Here is a 13,343-nt window from a genome sequence, read left to right as displayed (position 1 = left end):
TGATAGTAAAGTCAACATCTTATTGATCACTTCTGATGGTTACTTTTCACTATTTGCTTTCATTATATTGGGCAAATGATTACTTGTCAAAATACTCAGCAGATGAACCGGTAAATAAATTAAGTTTAACCACTAAATAGTTTTACTGTCTGAACATTAACTATGCGTTGGAGATGTTTAAAAAGTTTTTATAACCAGATATGACAGGAAAATAAATCTATTATTGCATCATGACAAGATAGTGTGGTTTGTGATATTTTAACCCAACAATGAATAAAGACTAAAATAATGATATTATTTCTTAACATTTCAGACCTAAAGTCTAAAATTCCCACTTCCCTGAACAGTTTATGAGCAGAAACGACAGATCACAGCAGAGCAGATCACTTTTTAAAGCCGCGCACGCCGTCTCACAGGACTCCAGTGTTGATTTTACAAGTCAGAGGCAAGTTGAGCCGAGTTGTGAGGCTGCCACGCTGCTGCACAGCACAGCGCCTCTAGGGCCGTGCGCGCGTTACAGAGCAGAGGAGCAGGGAGGCGGGCGGAGGAGGAGGAGGAGGAGGCGCAGAGACAGAGGGCCGTCAGAGGACGGTGACAGCCCGGAGCGGCAGCATGACTTAGAAGAGAAGAAGAAGTAGTGTAACCCAAACCTGCAGCTGCAGCTTAACCCGCAAAACACCGCGACGGAAACATGCGAGCTGACAGAGATTTGCCTGCCCGCGGTTCACTTGTGCCTTTGCGCGCAGCTCCGGGGAGTTGGCACGTCGCTGCGCCTCGAACAGGAGGCGACGTTTAGGCGCAGAGCAGCTCAGCCCCGCGGAGTTTGGATGCGTGTTTCGCAGCCTGTCGGATGAAAGAGGACAGTTTCTTTCTTTTTTTGTTTTGTTTCTTTGAACCAAGAGAGATAGTGGCCAGAAGAACCGCGAATGTAGTCTACAGGGCAAAGCGAAACACGGAACCTGTCAGCGTCTCCCCGCGGTCATCCCACGGTGTTTGGGTGAAGTAAAGGAGGGATGCAGGTGAAGAAGAAGCTCCGGGACCCGGACCGGAGCGGCGGGGACATGCTGGAAGAAGACGGCCTCCGCAAAAACCCGTCCTGCTTCTCAAATATCAAGATATTCTTGATATCGGAATGCGCCCTCATGTTGGCTCAGGGCACCGTCGGAGCATACCTGGTGAGTACAGCACAAGCCGTGGAGTCAGACCGGTGTCACCCTGCTCTGCTCCCCTGCTGCTCTGCTCCCCTGCTGCTCTGCTCCCCTGCTCCTCTGCTGCTCTGCTGCTCTGCTGCTCTGCTCCTCTGCTGCTCTGCTACATGCCACACACTGCAAAACATGCAGCGAAGCGGTGACATGCGAGACGCAAACCTGCCTCCTGCTCAGTAAAGTGCAGCCTGCAGGACAGAGTTTCTGCTGCTCCACTGTCCCTTGTTTTATTGTGACTGTGAGAACATTGTCAGCTGCTTTGGAGCCATTTGACTCATTTATTTTTACTGTATCACCACTGTGAGTGAGCCTGTTTCAAATCAACAGCAGCAGTGCCCAAAGGGGTGACCTTAAAGCTGTGGACAGCATTCATATGAATTGTCTTATTATAGGCAGAGAGGCAGCCGTTGCCTGATTTCACTCAATATGTCATTCAAGGTCGAGTACCCCCCTTCTAACCACCCTTATTTCCTAGTGTTAAGTTTCTTTCGCTTTTACTCGTAGTCATAATGATAACAGACCCACTGGGGTGACAGATAAGGTTTTATACATGGTCATCTGTTGACCTAATAATTGTAATTTGTGATGCTCTCCCAATGAAAGCAGGAGATAAGTAGAAAATCTAAAAGCAAGCCGAGACTCTAATGTAGATTTTTGGGACAAAGCTCCCTGGGCGGCTCCAAAATCCTCCTCAGCGTGTCCCAGAGGAGCTTCAGAGCTTCAGGCAACAACTGTGAACATTTAGTTTCAAAATGAGCTATGTTTATTCTCCAAGAATGACACAGCTTCCCGAACTCGGTGGCAATTAATAGACTAAACCCTAAATGCCTTGGCCATATTTGGAGTGGAACATCTTATCTTCCCTGTTTGTAGACCTGCGGAGCATCAGGCCACTTGCAGCTCGAAGCAGTGACAGCTCTGTAGTGCCACTCTCGGCCGGTTAGGATGACTTCCCAAAGAGCACGTTCGTTCTCTTCGTTTATCTTTTGTTTCTGGTCAAACTGGCGTTACAGGCGTTCTGCTTTTTTATGGCATTGTAGTTTTGGACACCTGTTCAAACAGTCCGAACAATAAAGCTGGAGCTTCAGTTGAGGTTTGGAATCATTTACTTAATGCAAACACGCAACGCCGTCCGGCCTGTTTGTGTTCACCAGCACAACAAAGCTCATTTACATGGAGTTTTATTTACCGGGCAGGGCAGTAAGCACCCGGGTTCAGTGACAGTGTGGGGAGCTGATGTCGGTCTGGTATCGGTGATTGGATGATGGGAATTAAGATCTGCCAGTGAAGGGACACCTCAGCTATCATGCTGCCTGTGGTGGCTGTGAGCTGCTTAAAGTACGAGACAGTCAGCATCATGCTGTGTGTCCTGATTTAGCACTGCAACTGAACAGAAAACCCAGTGCACAGGCAAATACCACAGAAGTACTGATATGAGTATGTCATCCTAATTTCCTGATACATCGTGGGTTTTTCTCAGTTCTCAGAAAGTGTGTATTTTTGCTGCTTTTGTACATCGGTGAATTACGTACACATTTAGACTTCAAAATATTTTATGGGTTAAAGTTAATGGACAAATTACTTTTATTTATTTAATATTTGACTAATATTTTCGACAGACTTATGCTCAGATCACATCTTAATGATGTTAATGATCCAAAACAGCTTGGCAGCAGTGGAGAGACGTACAGAGAAGGTCAATTATTTTTACTTGACTGGAAAGTTGTGCCTTATTCGTTGTTATTTTGTAAGTACCTGAGGGGCTGGGCAGAGCATCTTGGGGCAGGGAGAAGATGCTGTGGGACTGAGAGGAGCAGAAAGAGATCATTCTCAAAAGCTTTAAATACTCTCGTGTAGACGTCAGGGATTAATCAGTTAGACAGTCAACAAATTATAATGTTGTTATTGTTATCTGACATTTTTATAGATACATTCTTTAAGTTATAATAAAAAACAAATCATCACCTGCATTGTTTTGTATAATTCATAATTTATTATATATATATTATCAACTTGAACCATGCTTGTCTCAGTTGAGCAGACTTGTCAAACTGTGGTGACACTAAATCAGATTAATGTTGGAGGGAAAGAGAAACCTGAACTCTTCAACTGGAACATTATTGAAACAGTATTAAATATCAGTGTTTATAGCTGTTGCAGTAAAGCACATACATATGTACGGCTATTACCTATTTAGTTATTTTATTGATTTGCTTTCCTTTAAACGATACAATGGTTGTTAAAAATAGCTTATTTAGAACAGTTAAAGTACATTTAGCTAACCTTCGTTTAACCTTCAGTAGGTTACACCTCATAAAACTGTGTGGAAGTCGTTCTAAATAGCCGATACTTCACCTATCAACAGCTGCGACCTCACAAATAGCAGCATTTCAGCACTTCCACGTCAGTGCTAAACCTCAATGTGCTGAGGTGACTGTCAGCAGGGAGCAGCTATTTTTCCTGACTGCTGATAATACACACTCTGTCAGTACATGCCGGAAAAAAGTTCTGTGGAAGTTGGGATTCCTTGTGCTCAGACAAGGCTACCTCCTCTGCTGGGTGATGGGATGTCACACAGCACGACAGGGTTTGTTTTGTTGCCGTGCAACATTAGGTTTATTCCCCACTCCGAGGCCGTTACCAGACAAAATGTGGCCCTGACCACTGAGCAGCCTGCAGTCCACCAGGTTTTTCCCATATATTTTATTCAGGTTTTAATCCTCCTGGAAGGCTGCCTGCTTAAGTCAGTGTGGAAGTGCACAAACATGTTGAACCTGGAGATGAGAGCTTAACTCGTCAGGGAGCGTTTTGACTGCAGAAGCTGTCAGTCACTCAGGCCTCCCAGGATTCTGTCTGATTGGACTGGAAGATGCCGTCACTCCTCTGCTGTACTTTACTGTGTGTGTAGAGCTACAGCTACAGTGTCATCAGAATATTTGGGCTTGGCATTGTTTCTAAGAACTGGATCAGACGACATTGCGATCAGATCCCAGCTGGGGTGGAGCCAACCAGGCGTAAATGCAGCCTGTCCAGTGTGTTAGCATTTTTGAGAAAGAGACGCCCCAAGGGGCAAAAATATCGTGACTCATTCTGAAGTTTTCCATTCACCAAACTTTGGCGAAGAACTCTGGCACATAGCGCTCCCAACAATCATCCTCCATGTGCTTTGATCTGTAGTGAAGGAGTCACTGCGGTCGTGTTCAGAGCAGCTGCAAGGACGACCTGCTGTCAGCTCGGAGGCCTAAAAGTCACAGAGGACTTTTAAACCACAGTGACAAAGCAAATAGGCTGCACAGTGTTTAACTTGACATCTCCTACCTGCTCACCTGTTGTGCATTAAATCATGTGCATCATGTGGAAATGTGCACAAATATCAGATGGTGAATAGGGCTGGGCGATGTAGCAAAACACATTTGTGATCATAGGCAGTGTTGCCTAGTGCTCACTCAAGGGGGATAATATGAGGATTATATTGAGGTGATATATGTTGTGATGTGGCACTGCATAAATTAAAATTCCTTAGTGAAAGTCTCCACACCGCCCCTACTGTTAATAGTAAAGTTAGAATTCAGGAGCAGTCATTTCTCTATATGGCCCTAAAGCACCGTATCTCCTGGATGCTCAAAGGTCATTTCTATGTTACAGCAGCTTCAGCTCCAATTCAAATCAGCAGTGTGTGTGTTACATTTGCATAATTGAGAAATTTGATGGGAAAAGGCTCCAACAGCAAAACTGCAAGCTTTCTCTCGCAGCAAAGTCACTCTTTCCATTAATGGGATGTTTGTGTTTGAAGGATTCTTTTTTTAGAGCTCGATCAAAACTCTTTTAACCGAACCAGCTGGGAAATGAAAAATTGTGATGCCATTTCAAGGGCAGTTTGGGACAGGTCTGAAAATAGCATGATGGCTGTTTAAATGTGGTTCACATTGCACAGAGAGTCTGTTCCCACACATCACAGACAAGCACGCCCCGGCTCTGCTTTCCAAGAGATTCATTATGCTCGATCTTATAAACAATCTGAAACATTATGATAAAATGTCCAACAAAACGTGCATGCTCATTGTCTGAAAACAGCAGCCTTACAGTGTTTGATCGCTGACCTCTGAATCACATCTGACAGACTGTATTGAGAACAACTGTTCTGCTGTGTTCGCTTCAGCTGGAAGTTACTGGTAGGCTCTAACTCTTGTCTGGATGGCATCTGGTGAAAGAGAGAGAACTAAAGCCATGGGAGTAAATGTTGCTGTGCCGGGCTAATCAGAAACAGAGGCCTGTTGGCAGGGAGGAGCCACATACGAACAGTTTGTCATGCAAGTTATTCCACTGGAAGAGACACGCCATGAATCAAGACACCAGACGTCACCAAATGGGAAAATGGCATAACTTGAATCAAAGTTATCATTGATACGATACAGATGTTCATGCCATGCCTTATGTTCTTATATATCCATATATTAATAAATCCTGTGAAGATTCCTACAACCTTGATTTTGTATTTGTGCATCTTTGCTACTTTTAGCATCAGTCCCGTGATCTTGATTAGATTTTGTGTCTTGTTGTTTTCAGGTGAGTGTGCTGACCACCCTGGAGCGGCGCTTCAACCTGCAAAGTGCTGACGTCGGAGTGATAGCCAGCAGCTTTGAGATAGGTAACCTGGCACTGATCCTGTTTGTCAGCTACTTTGGGGCCAAAGCACATCGACCTCGTTTAATAGGCTGTGGGGGCATCGTCATGGCGCTTGGCGCCCTTCTCTCAGCACTCCCAGAGTTTTTAACACATCAGTATGAGATAGGTGAAATGTGGAGGACTGACATGGGTCGGGATGTTTGCTCCAACACCAGTAGCATGGACGCCCAGAAGGCCGAGAAAAAGGTGTGTGATAATAAGGCCAACACCAACATGATGTACCTGCTGCTGATTGGAGCCCAGGTCCTTCTGGGGATCGGAGCCACACCAGTGCAGCCTCTAGGAGTGTCCTACATCGATGATCACGTGAAGAAGAAAGACTCCTCGCTTTATATAGGTGAGCCATCTACTAAAACCTTACAAAACGTTTAGAATTGCACCTAATCTGTTGGGAAAAAAATGTAAAATTAAAAGCTTTCTATGAAGGAAGGCTTGAAAAGTTACTCCTGCTCAGGGAAACCGATGATTATCTCACTGGAAATTGTAGTACACTGATCAAGGCATCTCAAAATGGTACACTGTAAAGTCAACCATGAATGTATTTGTTCAGGTGCAGTTTGCATGTGTGAGTCAACACTGAAAGTACGTATATTGTGCTTTTCTGCTGCACACCGTCATCTTTTTTTCGTAGCACTGGCCGTTTCACGTGAGTGCCAGGTGAGCATATTTTGTAGCTTTCTCCACCACAGCAGTTTCAGTGGCGAAGAGACCAGATATGGGTTAAATGTCTCTGCCTCTCAAATGTGAGAGGCTGCTGATGTGGCTTTTCAAGGTTTAAAAGGTGTTTTCAAAGTGCCTTCTGGGCAAAATTGTGAATACACATTGATGGTTTAGGAAAATGTATTTGCTGTGATATGTGCTACTTTAATATACTGGAGGTAGCTTTAATGCTTTTTTCATTAAGCCATGGAGGATTTTTAACGTCTGTAGCTCTTTCTGTGTGAAATATACTGCTGTAGCGCGACGAAACACCCCGTGAGATATGCTATTGTGTATATAAACTATTACATATTATCCATATACTGCATATTAAAGACCAATGGGTGTTGGCTGCTGGCTCCTGCTGCATATACCCCACACTGACATGAGGGCGATGTCTTTCTTTTCATCTAGTGCATGACAGCAGATAAGTATTTATATAAAGATAAAACCGTAACTTTTAGAGGTTAGTTTGGCTGCATGGTAAGCCCTTCCACTTTTATGTTTGCTGATCTTCAGAGGGGATAAGTTCCCTGAGAAGCACAGCCACAAATCCACATAATATTATGTTTCTTTGTTTTGACCGTTAACTGTCTGTAATCTCTTATCCAAACTGCTACATCAGCCTTTGATGGAGTAAATGACATGTGTCTGCATAGTGTGTGTGTGTTGTTATCAGTGTGAAGCAGAGACAATGGAAGATGAGTTCAGGCTGGCACAGACCCTGTCTGATAGATTCACACAGCAGCATCATTTTGACACTCAAATGCAGATGTGACCTGCAAACAAAGGCAGCAATGTGCCTCCTGTAAGCTCAAGTCCGAAGCTGATTTTGTAAATTGGTACATGAACTGTTTTTATTAAACAAAAAAAAAAAGGGAGCCATTTCTGAGACAGTAAAAAAGTAGTAGTGACTTGTTAGCAGTTTACGATGGACTGCAAGTGATGGAGGTTAGGCAGGAGTACTGTAGGAAGGAGAGATTAGGTTCTGGCCTCCTCGAGTAAGCTGCAAGGAGAGTGGAGGAAAACAAGCGGTAAGCAGCAAGGAACAATGTGGTATTGAGTCGCACTCAGCTGATCGTCCTAATCCTTCTGCTGTTGGCATGTCATGTGCCCCCAGCCGCATGAATGGAGTAGATTGTCTGAAATTCTGAGAGATTTCCTTTCACATACTGATAATGCATTTGGATTATTCATCACTTCACGTCAACAAGTTCACATTATTCTAGTGGCGAAACAATATTTACTTATTTCGTGTAGTGGCTTTGTACAAGTGCTGGGGCCTCATTTTTAACTCTCTGTGAACTGAATAGCTCCCATGATGTCAGCATCAAAACACTGTGTTACTTTTTGTCAAGATGGATGTGACTTTATTACCGTATATGATCTTCAAAACATGACGGTAAATGAATCCATCATAGCTCACAGGTTGTTTTGTCTCACAGTAGTATTTACAGCCGCTGTGAGACAAACATTGACACCTTTTGAAAGTGAGACCACAACCTGACATGCATCTCACATCACATTTAGGAGCTGCAGAAAGGTGTCGTTTTGTGGACATGAAGAGTAAAACTGTGCTCCCACTGAATACATATAAGTTAGTCTTTCTATAGACTCTTTAACAGGAGCGATTCCTCTCTTAGTTCAGCTGTTGCCTGCCTCTATTGTCAAAGCACATTTTCCCCCAGTGATGTATTATTGTTAAACTTAGAACCTGACCTAAATGGACAGGTGAAACGTTAGCGCCCTCACCCGAGGTGGGGCTCACCCTGTAAGAGTACAGTGTTGCAGGGAAAGCAGAGCCGAGAGGCCTGGAGGGGAGCCATAATTACAGAGTGCGTCAGGAATGCCGACCAGCCAACCATGAGGTGGGTCTGAGTGGGTTCGGGGCACGCACATACCACACAGGCCTGTGAAAAAACAACTCCTCCAGACGCTCCGACTGCCTGCTTTGACTGTGTATGTTGAGCAGACTTGGCGTACTGACTGACTCTCTAGAGAGCTCTTTGTCTCTCTGTGTTTAAAGGGGGATATACACTATTTTTGGGCCGTCGCAGACAAAATATCACTGAACTTAAAAATAGCCGTAGCCCAAAATCAGTAGGTGTTTTCATCCTACGGTTTGCATACATCAAAGTTGATGTTGTCCCCACGTTTATTACAACCATGTCACACACAGCAGTGCAGTAGATTCAAATCTGACAGTCTGTAGGCGTATTAAGATTTGTTCAATGTCATTTTTAAGATTTGTTCATTAACCTGTGCTACTAACGTGGTGGGTCTCTCTCCTAAAAAGGAAGTACATCAGTGTTTTCAAGAAGCTGGTTTGAATACAATAACAGCCCCTGTCAAACTTTAAAAAGTCAAACATAAACATGTGTAATTTATGTTGTTTTGGTTTGTTTCCCATGTCTAGTGGGCACTTGTCTTTGGCCAAAGGAAATAAAGATGATTGAACAGATTGCGTCAACAGGATCTCCATTCCCACTGCTCTGTGACCTTTCACTCTCCACTGCTAATTCTGGCTCTTCCCACCGGACCCCCCGACTGCATAAATATACTGTACAGAAGACAAAGAGAGGGGTTTAGAGCTGATGTCGTGTATCATGCCACACAGTCTCCGCCTCGTGTTTAAACAGGCTGGGGCTTCATCATTAAACTGTAATGCACTGTGTGTAGTACCTATATTACAGTACACTCATGTTGCATCCACTGTGGTAGTATAAATGCTAACATGCTCATGTGTGGCATGTTCAGCACTTTTAACTGAGTGCGATTTCAGTTGGGCTGCACAATCTTAGCCGCCAATGAAGGACAGCAGTCAGAGTCTGTAGCAGCTCAACAACGGAGAGTAAGAAGTGAGTTTTATTGGCAAATATGAGCCTGTCAGAGGGACAGTGGAAGACAAGCTCTCACTCTGTCAAACTGCCAAACTAGGAGCGACAGACAAGCTGTGGGGAAACACAAGTGTCTTTTTTTGTTGTTGTGGCCTGACACAAGATAACTGCTTCTACCTGGAGAGTGAGAGTCTGAAAAAATGTGCTGTTTGCTTCTCTGCAGCCAACAACTTGTATGTAATTTATTTTCTTAAGCTTAGATATTTCACCACATTGGGTCGAACTGTCTTATTCAACATAACGTGCTCTGCAGCGATTAATTTGGCTTCAGGTTCGTTAGGAAAACCGGTGACAAAGGTCTTGAGAGAGACCCTCAAGAGACTTGTCAACATTCCTGCTAAAACGCTCTGACTCCAAATAGTTGCTGGAGTAGGGCGTTTAAATAAGCTACTTAAACTCAGCACATGCTAATGTCATCTTGGAGGATTAGATTCTAAATGGGTTTTTGCATCCCTGCCATAAGCTGCATGCTGAGTTTGCCTAGCAACACCAGTTTGTTTTATCTCGAGATGATAAACAGTGTTGCAGTAACCGTTCATCAACCAGCCGCTGCTCCTCTGCATCACTGTAATGAATTGTGTGGGCTTGTCTTTCCACCGTGTGTGACAGGAAGCTGAGCGTTGTGCTGCTGCTGCTGTGCCGCGAGCCGAGTGATCCAGAAAGCATTCGCAGGCCCAAAAGCAGCAGCTGCACCCTTCTCGTTTGCTTTTGCTCTGGTCCTACAAGGTAGAGAAGGCAGTCAACAACGGATTCGCTTGTATCCAACTGGTCAACAACATGCTGCTGCTGCCTCAGAGCTAATCAGTAGTTACAACAAATACTCTGAGGACTGCATCATGTGAATGAGTCAGAAAGGAGCTGAGCGGACATAATGCTGAGCAGAGGGGGCCTGCACACGTCACAGTGCTCCTACTTCAGTAAATGGAAAGTCATAGTGATTGATTAGTGACTTCCCAAAGTGAAAGTTTCATTACATTTGGGCAGAGGGAGTCGATTTGATTCGAGCCCTCTTCTCTTCCTTGAGTCTAATAAGGTAATCTCTCAGTCCGGTGCTGTGATGGGGCGAAAACAGCAGACTGCTTACCATAAGCTGCTGTTTGAGAAGTTGTTTGTTTATGCGTAGAACGACTGGGTGTGTAAAACTATCTGATAAGGCTAAATTAGCCTCATGTGGGTGTGGACTTGGCGCAAGGTTAATTGTTGCATTGCCACATTTCTGCTGTGCATCAGGCCATGTAGTAAACTCATAAGGACTCGTCATCTGGCTGCTCATCTGACGTGAGTCACCTCCCTCCGTCAGTCTGCTGTTTTTGTGGAGTACCATTACACCAACACCATAATTATTGCAGTGCATGTTTTGCTGCAGTCTGTCCACCCCTGTCTGTTGGATGTCTGGCTGGTCTGGTCAGATGTAAACATTGTTTTGGCTAAATCCCCCATTTTGTCATGTTTTTTACGGCATGGACGAAAGCAGCTGCTCCAATATGAGGCAGATTTCATCTTTAATATCCATCGAGACAATTCGTTTTTCATTTTAAATATCATACACATATAAAAAATGTGTTAGTGTGGATATAAGCAGTGATGTTGCACTGATACTTTATATTTTAATACATTTTACTACTTTACACTTACTGAATATCAGATAAATCATAATGGAAAAAAGATTTTAAAAAGATTAAAGGAGCATTTTATCATACTTGAATACAATCTTACTTTGCAAGTAAGTGCTGAAACAGGTAGCCAGTTACTTTGTTTTTATTAGGTAAACATTTAATTGCAGCCTAACTTTTTCTCAAACACTCTAAATTGCATTAATTTAAAATCAATACAGGTCAAACACTACAGATTTCCACTTCTGCTGCGTTTGACCCATTACACATCATTTTAAAGTTCGGCTGATGAGAAGTCCAACTTTTCTGGCCTGATGAACCACGTATCCCTCACTTATAACCATCAGGGAACGGAGAAAGTGTGAGTTTAGACGCCAGTAAATAGGTCAAAGCTCTGTGTGAACTGGATCAGTGTTGACCTTCAGGCTGTCTCAGCCTGCAGAGCGTTATTTTAAAGCTCCTGGCTATCGCCATGAATGTTTTTTTTTTTCTCCCTCATGATCACAATCTGCCGCGCTCAGGTGCTATCACGCTGTGTTATAGACAGTATTCTAACCCGAATATGCCTGTGACACCTTTTTCGTCATGAATGCCTTTGGCCTCAGTAAACCTCACCGCGCTGCTTTGCATCTTTCTTGTGGCAATCTGGGTCAGGCTCTGTCACTGATGATTAAAAAGGGGATTTTTGGTCATCTGCTGTGGGAGGAGCGTGGGGATAAGAGGTGGGAGGAGACACATCATAAACAGAGCAGCATCAGCAAGCCGTTGCCACAGAAACGATCAGTTGTTGGGCTGCTTTGTGCTGCTATTGGAGTGAGATGCTCAAACCTCCCTGTGCTCCCGCTGTGGAGGATGCAGCTGCTGCTCTGTCTGATCTACACAGGGATGGAGACACGGGCTGTTGTCAGCTCCCGTATTGAATTCTCCGTATATTTCACTGCTCAATCCGAAAAACGAAGAGTTAAGCGTATGGCAAGTCCTGACAAGGACTTTGCTCAGGAAATACTGATTCGCACTGAGCTAGTGGCTTTACCACAAATCCTAAGCTTCATTGATTGAGTGGTGTGTAAGTGGTTGCTCTGTGGGCTCCTAGGATTACTCAGAAGCATGTTCGGCACTTAATCCCCATATCACTGATGGTGGTGAGTGAGGGATAACAGTGCCTAATTAAATGGACTCTGATCCATAGGTGGGTAGTAATTATAATTAACTGCTTGATTCAGCCAACTTTATTACTCAGGCTGTGGACAGGAGTAATTGGCTGATTTCTAATGATTTTTCATGTATTTATTGTAGATTACACCAGTATCAAAGAAGTGTTTGGTGGTTTAAACCAAATAATTATTCCTCCTCTCAACACCCCCTACATTTAGCCTAGCCAATAGATTCTCATCTCTCTCAGGACGCGGTACTAGAACTAGAGCTCCGTTATAGTTGGTGCAGGACACAGTGTCAAACAAACTGCTGCATCTTGTGTGTCTGCTTCTCACTTGCTCCTGGAGAAACAGGAAACGGGCTGTTGGCATCTCTATCCCGATAATTAGGCCGAGCCACCTGCTGAAGATGCTGTTAGCAGCTGCTGTCGAACAGTCTAAACTCTCTGTGCTACTCGTGTTCAATAGAGCAGCTGCAGCTCTCCAGCAAAGAGACGTATACCCTCTGGACATGTGCCCTTTCTCCTCCATGCCTTCATCCTACCACCCTACTGCCCGACAATAGAGGCTGTGTGTGGCTCCGTCTCAGCTCTCAGCAAACATCTCAAGCCGGATTACAACAGATCGCTATAGCAAAGCCAAGTGACAGCTCTCTGTCCCTCTGTGTGCCTCTCCCCACTTTGCTGACCTGGTGTTCACAGAGCTGGCAGGCCGATTGAGTCCTCTGTTTGAAAACATGCCCAGTGTGTTTGTGTAATCTTGCAGAAAGGCCTTCATTATTATTATAATTATTATTAAAGTAACAGCAATCAAAGCTTACATTACTGTAAGATTTGAAGATGACTAGCCTGTTTATTATGACGTGTAGTTAATGTCATATTGTAAAATAATGAAGATCAGCTCATTAATAAAGAGTGTGGAGCTAAATCTGACATAATACAGAACCAACAAGTGAAGTCAGGTTAAAACAAACTAATACTGATGTCCTTATTAATGTTAATGGGCACTTTTATTGCTTCCTGGAATAGTTGCACTGTGACACGAGGTTAATTGGACTCAAAGATTAAAATTGCTGCACGTCAGGTTCAG

The 13,343-nt window shown here is 44.0% G+C and overlaps 1 protein-coding gene across 1 annotated transcript in view; it reads left to right on the top strand.

Annotated features, from left to right (window-relative positions):
- Positions 1–426: 426 nt before the first annotated feature.
- slco3a1 (solute carrier organic anion transporter family, member 3A1) overlaps positions 427–13,343 on the top strand; it is a 28,589-nt gene continuing 15,672 nt past the window's right edge. Inside the window, exons 1-2 of the mRNA XM_026365868.1 lie at positions 427–1,175; positions 5,772–6,228. Of these exons, the coding sequence (XP_026221653.1) occupies positions 1,014–1,175; positions 5,772–6,228 (619 nt within the window). The 5' untranslated portion in view covers positions 427–1,013. The remainder of the gene's footprint in view (positions 1,176–5,771; positions 6,229–13,343) is intronic.

The sequence above is a fragment of the Anabas testudineus genome, chromosome 6, assembly GCF_900324465.2.
Source record: "Anabas testudineus chromosome 6, fAnaTes1.2, whole genome shotgun sequence".
Lineage (NCBI taxonomy): Eukaryota > Metazoa > Chordata > Actinopteri > Anabantiformes > Anabantidae > Anabas > Anabas testudineus.
Note: the sequence above shows the minus strand (reverse complement) of the source record. Positions and strands in the feature narration are given on the sequence as shown.